Source organism: Cucurbita maxima, unplaced genomic scaffold (genome assembly GCF_002738345.1).
Source record: "Cucurbita maxima cultivar Rimu unplaced genomic scaffold, Cmax_1.0 Cma_Scf00084, whole genome shotgun sequence".
NCBI lineage: Eukaryota > Viridiplantae > Streptophyta > Magnoliopsida > Cucurbitales > Cucurbitaceae > Cucurbita > Cucurbita maxima.
The window spans coordinates 178,858-192,178 of NW_019272100.1; the positions used below are offsets into that span (position 1 = coordinate 178,858).

General features: G+C 36.3%; 1 protein-coding gene across 1 annotated transcript; it reads left to right on the forward strand.

The window, feature by feature from the left end:
* Window positions 1–4,365: 4,365 nt before the first annotated feature.
* LOC111472693 (probable carboxylesterase 18) lies at window positions 4,366–9,424 on the forward strand. The gene is made up of 2 exons (XM_023118304.1): window positions 4,366–4,956; window positions 8,904–9,424. The coding sequence occupies exons 1-2, from the start codon at window positions 4,384–4,386 to the stop codon at window positions 9,321–9,323; spliced, it is 993 nt and encodes a 330-aa protein (XP_022974072.1). The 5' UTR covers window positions 4,366–4,383; the 3' UTR covers window positions 9,324–9,424.
* Window positions 9,425–13,321: the final 3,897 nt, after the last annotated feature.

Sequence of the window (13,321 nt, forward strand, 5' to 3'; positions counted from 1 at the left end):
CTGTACGGGCCGGGTCTGATTTTATGGGTTGACACGACTTCCTGATCCGACCCGATTTCTTGTCTGATTTTCTCCGAATGTTCTTTGCCTGTATAGTCTACACACGACCAACACGTGCGAGTAGGGACCCACCAGTTGGTTTGCACACCTCTTGAGCCCCTTTCTTAGTCGGGCTAGCATTCTCTAGAGCTGTTGTTGTCAGACATCCATTAAGAATAGCGACCGTCGCAACATTATAACAAATATAATGATCATTTTCCTGTCTCGTAGTGTATGCGTTTGTGCCATCATAAAAAGAGGGGAATCCCTCGATGCATGAACACACAATAATGTATGAGATCCCAACATTTTCATTCATTATCATGTAAAACAACTCCCTTTCGTTTTCCTTCATATCGTATCATTTTACAACATAGCCTTTAAGACATGTATCGGAGTTGAATCTCGTATAATTCATATCATACTTGGTCTTATTTCATATCTTGCACATAACATGTCCTTCGACGTATCATATCATATCATAAAACACGTCACAATATGTATTGTATTGTTAAACGTGTTATACCATAACATATACGTATCTGCAGTACGTTACATCAACATAACATATTACTGACATTTCATAGTCATATCATTTCATAGACACATCATAGTCATATTGTCTCATGCACATATCAAAATCATATTGTTTCATGAACACATCATAGTCATATCGTTTCATGCACACGTCATAAACATATCATAGTCATATTATTTTATAAACATATCGTTTCATGAACACATCATAATGACGGGTGTGCCAGTAAGTTTGTTTAGTTTCTTTTTCTTTTATATATATTTTAAAAATATCTTAATATTTTATTTTATTATTGTTAGTTTCTTATATAAATATTTTAAAAATGCCTTAATATTTCATACTATTTTAAAATACATTATTTAGAATATAAATAAATTATTTTGACTTAACTAATCGAACCCAACCCAATCCAAAAATAGATGGTTGGGTTGTAAAAATTTTCGAGTTGGGTTGGGTTACCAATCTAACCAACCCGAACTTTTGGTTAAATAAAAAAAATCCCTCAACCCAACCTAACCCGGACCATGTATACCCCTATATATATCCATTCGACTATAATAGAACATCTCTAATTATGAACTCTTGTAGGTGAGACTTATTGATTTGTGTGGACGATAATAAATTTTGTACAGATTAAGTAAGCCTACAATTTCGATACTTAGTTCATCATTCGATCATTAAAAAAAACGTGAGATGAATTTTTAATTCAACTATAATTGCAAACAATTCGAGAAAGATCGATTTGCTTATAATGATTATATCCATATACATAAGGTGCTACCGTGCGTAAGAGTTCAACTATAAATCTATAGTAGAAGGACCTATTTAATAACTAAAAATTGATTAATTAAATAATTTAATTAATTAATTTATGCTAGCTTGTAATAATAATAAAATGACTAATTTTTTTAAAAAATATTTAAATTAATATTTAATATTTAATATATATATTAAATATAATATATTTTAAAAACTTATTAATACCACTTGACAGCCTAACTTTGATGTAATATTGTCGTCTTTGGACTTTCAGTTTCGGGCTTCCACTCAAGGCTTTAAAACGTGTATGTTAGGGAAAGGTTTCCACACCCTTATAAAGGGTGTTTCGTTTTCCTCCCCAACCAATGTGAGATACCTTCAAGGCTCAGCGTCCTTGCTAGCACTCGTTCCTTTCTCCAATCGATGTGAGATCACCACCAAATCCACCCCCTTTGAGGCCCAACGTCCTTATTGGCACACCGCCTCGTGTCTACCCCCTTTAGGAAACAACCTCATCGTTGGCACATCGCCCAGCGTCTGGCTCTAATACCATTTGTAACGGCCGAGACCACAGGTAGCAAATATTGTCCTCTTTGGGTTTTCCCTTTCAGGCTTCCCCTCAAGGCTGTAAAACGCGTCTACTAGCCAAAGGTTTTCACATCCTTATAAAAGGGTGTTTTGGTCTCCTCCCTCAACCAATGTGAGATACCTTCAGGGCTCAGCGTCCTCGTTGACACTCGTTCCTTTCTCCAATCGATGTGGGACCACCACCAAATCCATCCCCCCTTTGAGGCCCAACGTTCTTACTAGCACACCGTCTCATCTTTACCCCCCTTCGAGAAATAGCCTCCTCGCTCACACATCGCTCGGCGCCTAGCTCTGATACCATTTGCAATGGTCCAGGCCCACCAGTAGCAGATATTGTCCTCTTTGGGATTTTCCTTTCGAATTTCTTGTCAAGGCAAGATTTCCCCACCCTTATAAAAGTATTTCATTCTCCTCCCCAACCAATGTGAGATATCTTCAGGGTTCAGCGTCCTTGTTGGCACTCATTTCTTTCTTCAATCGGTGTGGGACCACCACCAAATCCACCCCCTTCAGGGCCCAATATCCTTACTGGCACACCACCTCGTGTCTACCCTCCTTCGGGGAACAGCCTCCTGGTTGGCACATCGCTCAGCTCATGGCTCTTATACCATTTGTAATGATCTAGGCCCACCGATAGCAGATACTATCCTCTTTGAACTTTCCCTTTTAAGCTTCCCCTCAAGGCTTTAAAACGCGTCTGCTAGAAAAATGTTTCCACACCCTTCTAATCGGTGTTCATTCTCCTCCCCAACAAATGTGGCATATCACAATACTTTTTTTATCCCAATGGTTTCTCAGAGATAGTCTATGAAGTATGTATTGTAATATATAACTACCCAATTAAGACTACTTGTTGAATATATATCTATACTCACTTACTACTCTTATTTTCCATAGATGTATTGTGATATGTAACTACCCGATTAAACTACTTATTGAATATATATTTATACTCATTTACTACTCTTATTTTTCAGATTGATGAGGAATGAATAGGTCAATGATGGTACGCTATCGGGGATCAATAGATCCAAAGTTATGATCCATATTTCATGTATTTTGTGTCCTTCATATTTGTGTTCTATTGTATTCGTTTGTCGTTTTAATATATAAACTTTAAATATACTTAATTTTTTTGACGTCGTGATTAACCATGAAAATACGAAGAACAAACATAAATTTTAGGAAAAAGAAATTTAAAAACCAAATCTTTATCAAAGAGAACCACTAGATCCGAAGTTTTAAGCCAATTTTCATGTATTTTATTTCGTTTGTATTTGTTGTCTTATTTTTCTTTGTGATTAACATCACAATCCGAAGAAACAAACCTAAATGGTAACGGTCTAAGCCCACCATTAGTAGATATTGTGCTCTTTGAGCTTTTCTTTTCAGACTTCCCCTCAAAGTTTTTAAAACCCGTTTGTTGGGGAAAGGCCTCAAGACCTTTATAAAAATGTTTCGTTCTCCTCCCTAACCGATGTAAGATCTCACCGTCCACCCCGTTCAGGACCCAACGTCCTCGCTGACACTCATTCCCTTCTCCAATCTATGTGGGATCCCCCAATCCACCCCCTTCGGACCCAACGTCCTTGCTGACACACTGCCTTACGTCCATCCCCTTCGAGGCTCAATTTCTTCGTTGGCACATCGCCCAATTTCTAACTCAGATACCATTTTTTTCCAATCTATGTGGGATCCCCCAATCCACCTCCTTCCGGCCTAGTGTCATTGCTGGCACATCACCTAATGTCCACCCTCTTCCGGGCTTAGTCTCTTCCTTGACATATCGCCTAGTGTCTATCTCTGATACCATTTGTAACGGTTCAAGCTAAAATAAGGCAATATCTACTAGTGGTGTACTTGAATTGTTCCACAAATTTTGAAAAAAAAAAAATTAAAAGCGAATTCCTTACCAAACAAAATTTATTTATTGATTCTTTATCGAATTTAATTTGAATTTCCAATATTGATCCAATGTAATTGGTATAGGTTCATTGTTAACCACGACAGCTCCGTTGAAACCAATACCAATTTGCATGCCATCGCTCTCATTATTGGCATATCAAAGCGTTAATAAGAGGTAGTTGGTTTGATAAGGCTAAACATTTTGACAAGTGGAACCTAATACTCATTATAGCTAGCGATTGACTTTTAAGGGCCCCTTTTCCATAAATGTGAAGGTCTTTTGGCTACTTTTCTAGTTAGGAAACGTGCGTAGATTCAAATGAGCGTTTTCATTGTTTAATCACCTATGTCGCTAGCAAAAATTGTCCTCGTTAGACTTTCCCTTTCAGGCTTCCCTAAAAAATTTTAAAACGAATCCTACCTGAATAGTTATGTTCTGTAAACCGTTGTTGTTATCTTTTTGCTTATAGGTAGGCGATACAAGAACAAATTAGGGAGAGGGTTCCACACCCTTATAAAAGGTACACATTTGATTGTTAGTTGCCGCTTTTCTAATGGAAAACCCTCCAAAGCTTCCATTGAAGTTTCAAATCCTTCTCCGTCTCCACTCATTCGCCTCCTCCATCGGTCGCCGCCCTAACATCACTGTCAACCGTTGCTTAACAAACCTCTTCGACCCCAAATTTTCTCCATCTTCTAAACCCAACAATGGCGTTTCGACTCACGACATTGTTTTCGACCCCTCTCGCAATCTCTGGTTTCGTCTCTTTGTTCCATCTTCGGTTTCTGATGATGTTAGTCTACCTGTTGTAGTGTACTTTCACGGCGGCGGGTTTGTGTTTTTTTCTGCTAATTCGATGCCGTACGATGATCTTGGTCGGAGACTTGCACGTGACCTCCGTGTTGTCGTTGTATCGGTCAATTATCGTCTCTCTCCCGAGCACCGGTATCCACTTCCCTATGAAGATGGATTTGATGGTTTGAAATTTCTCGATGAAATGGGTTTTGATTCTGTCGTTTTTCCGGCTAAAGCTGATCTTGGTCGGTGTTTTCTCGCCGGAGATAGTGCCGGTGGCAACTTGGCCCACCACGTCGCCGTCAGAGCAGCTGGTTATGACTTCAAGAAGGTTTGTGATGTTGGACGGAGTTTAATTTTTGTGTTTTTAATAGGTCCCATAGTTTAAATGCTTCAATATTTTCTATATAATTTAGCAAACTTTACTATAGTCTTAATTTTTTTTTAGATATTTCCAATATTTACTGTTATAGATTCGAAATCTCGGACTATAAGTATATAAGAATTGGATAAATTGAATTGGAGAAATCTTTATGGGTCGACCCGAAATTTCAAGTTGATTGGGTTGAGACCCGAACAACTGAAATCATTTATAACATAACTCAAACCAACCTTTTATTTTTAGGTATTTCCTATAGTTACAGTTAGAGATTCAAAATCTCGCACTAAAAGTATACCTGAGTTGGGTTGAGTTAGATTGAAGAAATTTTTATGGCTCGACCCGAAATTTCAAGCTGATTGGGTTGGTGACCCGAACAACTGAAATCGTTTCCAACTTAACTCAAACCAACCTTCTGTTTTTAGGTATTTCCTATAGTTACAGTTAGAGATTCAAAATCTCGCACTAAAAGTATACCTGAGTTAGGTTGAATTAGATTGAAGAAATATTTATGGGTCGACCCGAAATTTCAAGCTGATTGGGTTGGTGACCCAAACAATTGAATTGTTCACAACCTAACTCAAACCAACCTTCTGGTTAGGTATTTCCTATAGTTACAGTTAGAGATTAAAAATCTCGCACTAAAAGTATACCTAAGTTGGGTTGAGTTAGATTGANGAAATTTTTATGGGTCGACCCGAAATTTCAAGCTGATTGGGATGGTGACCCGAACAACTGAAATCGTTCACAACCTAACTCAAATCAACCTTCTGTTTTTAGGTTTTTCCTATAGTTACAGTTAGAGATTCAAAATCTCGCACTAAAAGTATACCTGAGTTGGGTTGAGTTAGATTGAAGAAATCTTTATGGGTCGACCCAAAATTTCAAGTTGATTGGGTTGGTGACCCAAACAACTGAAATCGTTCACAAACTAACTCATACCAACCTTCTGTTTTTAGGTATTTCCTATAGTTACACTTATAGATTCAAAATCTCGCACTAAAAGTAGACCTGAGTTGGGTTGAATTAGATAGAAGAAATCTTTATGGGTCGACCCGAAATTTTAAGCTGATTGGGTTGGTGACCCGAACAACTGAAATCGTTTACAACCTAACTCAAACTAACCTTTTGTTTTTAGGTATTTCCTATAGTTACCGTTAGAGATTCAAAATCTCCACTAAAAGTAGACCTGAGTTGGGTTGAGTTAGATTGAAGAAATTTTTATGGCTCGACCCGAAATTTCAAGCTGATTGGGTTGGTGACCCGAACAACTGAAATCGTTTCCAACTTAACTCAAACCAACCTTCTGTTTTTAGGTATTTCCTATAGTTACAGTTAGAGATTCAAAATCTCGCACTAAAAGTATACCTGAGTTAGGTTGAATTAGATTGAAGAAATATTTATGGGTCGACCCGAAATTTCAAGCTGATTGGGTTGGTGACCCAAACAATTGAATTGTTCACAACCTAACTCAAACCAACCTTCTGGTTAGGTATTTCCTATAGTTACAGTTAGAGATTAAAAATCTCGCACTAAAAGTATACCTAAGTTGGGTTGAGTTAGATTGAAGAAATTTTTATGGGTCGACCCGAAATTTCAAGCTGATTGGGATGGTGACCCGAACAACTGAAATCGTTCACAACCTAACTCAAATCAACCTTCTGTTTTTAGGTATTTCCTATAGTTACAATTAGAGATTCAAAATCTCGCACTAAAAGTATACCTGAGTTGGGTTGAGTTAGATTGAAGAAATCTTTATGGGTCGACCCAAAATTTCAAGTTGATTGGGTTGGTGACCCAAACAACTGAAATCGTTCACAAACTAACTCATACCAACCTTCTGTTTTTAGGTATTTCCTATAGTTACACTTATAGATTCAAAATCTCGCACTAAAAGTAGACCTGAGTTGGGTTGAATTAGATAGAAGAAATCTTTATGGGTCGACCCGAAATTTTAAGCTGATTGGGTTGGTGACCCGAACAACTGAAATCGTTTCCAACTTAACTCAAACCAACCTTCTGTTTTTAGGTATTTCCTATAGTTACAGTTAGAGATTCAAAATCTCGCACTAAAAGTATACCTGAGTTAGGTTGAATTAGATTGAAGAAATATTTATGGGTCGACCCGAAATTTCAAGCTGATTGGGTTGGTGACCCAAACAATTGAATTGTTCACAACCTAACTCAAACCAACCTTCTGGTTAGGTATTTCCTATAGTTACAGTTAGAGATTAAAAATCTCGCACTAAAAGTATACCTAAGTTGGGTTGAGTTAGATTGAAGAAATTTTTATGGGTCGACCCGAAATTTCAAGCTGATTGGGATGGTGACCCGAACAACTGAAATCGTTCACAACCTAACTCAAATCAACCTTCTGTTTTTAGGTTTTTCCTATAGTTACAGTTAGAGATTCAAAATCTCGCACTAAAAGTATACCTGAGTTGGGTTGAGTTAGATTGAAGAAATCTTTATGGGTCGACCCAAAATTTCAAGTTGATTGGGTTGGTGACCCAAACAACTGAAATCGTTCACAAACTAACTCATACCAACCTTCTGTTTTTAGGTATTTCCTATAGTTACACTTATAGATTCAAAATCTCGCACTAAAAGTAGACCTGAGTTGGGTTGAATTAGATAGAAGAAATCTTTATGGGTCGACCCGAAATTTTAAGCTGATTGGGTTGGTGACCCGAACAACTGAAATCGTTTACAACCTAACTCAAACTAACCTTTTGTTTTTAGGTATTTCCTATAGTTACCGTTAGAGATTCAAAATCTCCACTAAAAGTAGACCTGAGTTGGGTTGAGTTAGATTGAAGAAATTTTTATGGCTCGACCCGAAATTTCAAGCTGATTGGGTTGGTGACCCGAACAACTGAAATCGTTTCCAACTTAACTCAAACCAACCTTCTGTTTTTAGGTATTTCCTATAGTTACAGTTAGAGATTCAAAATCTCGCACTAAAAGTATACCTGAGTTAGGTTGAATTAGATAGAAGAAATCTTTATGGGTCGACCTAAAATTTCAAGTTGATTGGGTTGGTGACCCAAACAACTGAAATCGTTTACAACCTAACTCAAACTAACCTTTTGTTTTTAGGTATTTCCTATAGTTACAGTTAGAGATTCAAAATTTCGCACTAAAAGTATACCGGAGTTGAGTTGAATGAGATTGAAAAATTCTTTATGGGTCGATGCAAAATTTCAAGCTGATTGGGTTGGTGACCTGAACAACTTAAATCGCTCACAACCTAACTCAAACCAACCTTCTATTTTTAGGTATTTCCTATAGTTACAATTAGAGATTCAAAATCTCGCACTAAAAGTATGGATCAACTCAAAATTTCGTTTTGATTGAGTTGGTGACCGGAACAACTAGAATAGAGTTTACAATCTAACTCAAACCAATTTTTTGTTTTTAGGGTTGTTTGTTATTTTTTTTAATTATTTAAAAAATCATATTTATGTACGGTACATATACATTAATAACCAAAATCTATAAATCTCAAACATTAAATATTCATAAGTTACCTAACGGGTTACAAATGTCAAATATTTTTAGTCTTCCTAATAATTTTAGAAGTAGAGTAAAGTTGAGTTGGGTTGTAACCCTATTTTTCAGGTTGTGGGATTGATCCAACCAAAAAAATTTCAACTCACAAACGGAGCCAAATTTTCGTTTTTCCAAAAAATTCAACCGAACAAAAATCGAAAAAAATCTAACCCAGCTCCATTTTTATGATTTGTGCCGGATAGTCTGAGTTGATCGAGTAATTAATTCGGTCATATGAACATCTCTAGTCCGCACGCTCACCAATAGAACTCAAAATGTATGTTTTATTTGATACGATGACGACAATGACGATGACGATGACGATGACGATGACGATATTATATTAGGTGAACATCAAAGGCTTAATAGCAATACAACCATTTTTTGGCGGAGAGGAGAGAACAAATTCAGAGGTTCAATTCAGCAAATCCCCAATGTTAAGCTTGGAACAAGCTGATTGGTACTGGAAAGCATTTTTGCCAGATGGGTCCAATAGAAACCACCCAGCTGCACACGTGTTCGGCGCCGGTGCCGGAGACCTTCCCGGCGAGAAGTTTCCGACGACGCTGCTAATCGTGGGAGGACGAGACCAGTTACGAGATTGGGGGATGAAGTACTACGAGTGGCTTAAAGAGAGTGATAAAGAAGTGGATTTGGTTGAATATCCAAATGCCATCCATGGGTTTTATGCTGTTCCTCAGCTCAAGGATTGTTCTTTGCTCATTAAAGATGTAAATGATTTCATGCAGAAATGTTTGGTACTCTAGATTGTGTTCATGTTTAAGCATGAATTGACGAAAATATTGGGTTTTATTTGATTTTGATTTATGTTTTGTTTGATACAATAACTTGGAAGGTTGAAATTTCATTATAACATAATCGTTCTTGTTAAGATTAGATTTTCGAAGGTTCCTGAAGTATGGATCGTGACTTGAAAACATTGTAAAAATCTTCGCAAAATAAAAACAAGACATTTGAAACGAGAGTACATATGTATATTTAAATTATATAAAAGTAGAGTTTATACGAACACAGTTTAGACCCAGAATAAAGAACGGACTCAAAATTTAAAATAAAGAAATATGGAGACGGAGATGGTTTGTTTATGGTTATGGCTCCAAAGTTCGTTCTCATCCCTAACAAGCATCTTCATTCCTTTACCGAGTCTATTATGCCATAGACTTGAATTTGAAGCACTCTCAGCAACAGCAACTATGTTCATACACCCTGCAGTGGTGTATAAGGTTCAAGATTTTGTGTCACGTGCTACCACCATAGCACCCTTCAAAATCTTCCACGAACTCTTCCCAAACTTTGTTGCATAATCTGTGCTATCCAACTGACCAATAAAGATCTGGTTCTTCTTGAGACTAGGAATATATATGACATCCTTTAATGTCTACTGATTTCCTGCCATAGTTTTTATGCAGACATCCCCTATTTCCTTCAATCTTCAAATCTTTGTTGTTGGCAAGATACACTTTCTCGAAACTTCCAGACTTGAAATTTCAAAACAGCTCTTTATTTGGAGATAATGAAAAGATGCACCTGAATCCAAAATTCAAGATCCAATCGAACTATCTACGCTGAGGATTAGAGCTTCCCCAATGTCTTTCTTCTGAATGTATAGAATCATCGTCATCCTCTGATTTGTGATTCTGCTTCCTCTTTTTATAATCTGTCTAAAAGTGATATTTTTCTCCACAACTCCAACACTTTACGTTTGGTTTGTTTGAAGATTTTCCTCGGTTCCTTAATTTTGATCGTCCATTGTTTGGGCCCTTTGATTTACTTCTTCCCCTTCGATCAACACTGAGATCATTGCCTGATGAATCTCCGATTTCCCGTTAGCGAATACTTTCGCTAAGAACTATATCTTGAATTTCATCCAACTTTAGTTTATCAGATCCTCGTGAACTGCTGATCGCAGCAACAACAGTATCCCACGACTCAGGTAAAGGTGACATCAAAATCAATGCCTTAATTTCATCTTCGAAATTAATATCCACCGAACTCAGCTGACTTGTAATCATATTGAATTCGTTTATATGACCAGCAACAGATCCACCTTCAGACATTTGTAAATTAAACAACCTTCGCATCAAATACACCTTGTTCATAGCCGACAGTTTCTCGTACATATTCGACAGTGCCTTCAACAAATATTAGATTGTCTTCTCCTTGATAATATTGAACGTCACGTTTTTGGACAGTGTCGATCGGATCAACCCTAAGGCCTGACAATCCGGCTTCACCCAAACAGGGGTTCGTGAAGATCTTTCTGGTACAAACAATCTTCAATCTACATCTTCCCGATACTAAAATCGGATCCATCAAGCTTTTCAATTCCAATCTTTGAAATTTCCATCTTCACAGATCGTGGTGAATCTTGCCTTGCTCTGATACCAGTTATTAGGATCGCTCAATAACGTACACTCGATCAAGATGAACACAAAGAACAGGAGAGAAAAATCCAAGGAGCAATATAAGGTAAAGGTTTTATTGATGACTTATATGTACAAAGTCATTTTGGAAACACTAACTAATGGGATATATATAGGGTTTCAATTTAGTAAATATAAGTTTCAAACATTTAAACTTAAGAAATATAATCTAACAAATATATCTCTATCAAATCTTTACCAAATATCTACCATATATATCTCTATCATATCTTTACGACATTATATTTCCCAGTTTCAAAGATTTAAACTTACTAAATATAATCTAACAAATATATCTCTATTAAATCTTTACCAATCTACTATATATATCTTTAATATCTTTACGAAATATCTTCTAAATATATCTCTACCAGATCTAGATATTAGGCTCCATATCTCACACTTTGGCCCCAAATACTTCATATACATTAAAGTTGGTATATCAAGGAAGAGGATGGAAGTGATTGCATACCTTAGCATGTGATGTAACTCGAGTTATAGACCTTCAAAGTCAATGGAAAATCTATATCCTCGCCGAAGTAAACTCACTAGAATTTCTTATTGGTTAGAACGATTGAGACACTTTCAAGCCACGATTTCTTCATGAAACTTCTTCATATTTCCCTCAAGCTTAAGAAATTATTTTGAGTAGCTCGATCATCAATTTGAAATGAAAGGGACTATAGAAAGGAAATTGAAACTTACCCCAAATTCTACTCTAAACTGAAATCTAGAATTCATGCGTCTCTCGAGCTTATTAGTCTTCATGATCATTATAAGAATTATTCCTTGACAGTGAATGAAATGAATGTGATAGGTTAGACACGATGAATTGTGTTTAGCTTTTAATGAGGACTTAATTGGGGAAAGGGACTACGACCACTTTCAGCTCCGACTTATTCACAAAACTTATGGGCAACTTATGGGCAACTTGTGACCCATCACAAAACTTACTCCCTTTCATTCACTTACTAACAAAAATTAAATTTCGACCATGGGATCTAAAGTCCCTTGTGTCTACCGGTGGTGGTTCAAATTTGAGATGACATGAATGGTTGGATCTCAAATTAATATGAGATTTAATTTAATAAGTATGTATCTAAAAAATTTGAGAAAATGAGTGGCATTTTTGAAAATATTTTGAAATCTAAGGGCATTTTGATAATTTTCTTTTTTTTAATATATATTTCTTCTTTCTAAAGATTCAAGAAAAATTTCATATATATTTCTTCCCTAAAAAAATAGGAAAATTGATGTATGTATGCATATAATTTCATAAAACAGGAAAAAGGATCTTATTTAAACATGCACACATGCATACATTTCCCTCCGCTCCGTCTATTGTTCTTTGTTTAAATAAGATTCTCCGCCTCGTGCAGAGATGGGTTTTTGTGAGCCCCTAACTTTGTAGGTTAAATGAATATCTCTAGTTATGAACTCTTATCTGTGAGGGTTTGTCCTTTGATGATTTGCATGAACGAGAATGACTTGAGTACCCAATTCAATAGGAGTTTACCATTTTGGGGACTTGACCAAATAAGGAGGTAGGAACGTAATTTCAAGAGATGAAATTCAGAAGTATGTAAATGAGTAGAAAGCATTCTCAAATACTTATAAATAGAGCGCCCCATTCAAAATTCTCGAAAATTTTCGAACCGTATTTAGAAAGATTTTATGAAAGAATAGAATATTTAATGAGCGTTTTAGCCCATATTCGTTATTAATATGACGTGACATGTTAGTAAGAATAGTTTTAAAAATGTCATTAGTAGGGGATGGGAAGCCCAAGTCTCTATCATAGACCACATTTATTGATAAAATTAATTAGTTTCTAAATATTACTAACTAAAAAAAAAAAAAAAAAAGCTAAAAATAATTCATTAGTTCCTTTAATGACAAATAGGCTTACGTTTAGGGTGGCTGCTCGCATTGTGCTTAAAAATTTCCCCACCTAATCTATTTCTCATTTGAATTGGATTTGTTGGCTGCTATGTGGCCTTTTTTTTGGGTAGAGTCGGGATCATTGTCAACATATTCTATATCAAAAGAAATGATATGGTCCCTCGAATAATGTGATATCTCATACCGGATAAATCTTGCCTTCCACCTTTAGTTGCTGCTGGCCGCTCTTAGCTGCACAATCATTAACTTTAGGGCTTATTGAGAGATGACCCGGCTTGTTTAGCATTTTATAGGAGTGGATAACAGCAAGAAAAAGGATGAAGTATTAGCGTGAGACAGCAAACAAGAAAATGACACTAAACAAAACAGAAATGGAAAGACATAGTGTAGTTAAGGGGGACTCATCATGAGTATTTATT

Excerpts from the sequence above, each read along its gene's own strand:
- LOC111472693 (XM_023118304.1), top strand. The coding sequence starts at position 4,384 with ATGGAAAACCCTCCAAAGCTTCCATTGAAGTTTCAAATCCTTCTCCGT. Across the intron at positions 4,957-8,903 it reads CTGGTTATGACTTCAAGAAG|GTGAACATCAAAGGCTTAAT; the intron begins GTTTGTGATGTT and ends ATATTATATTAG.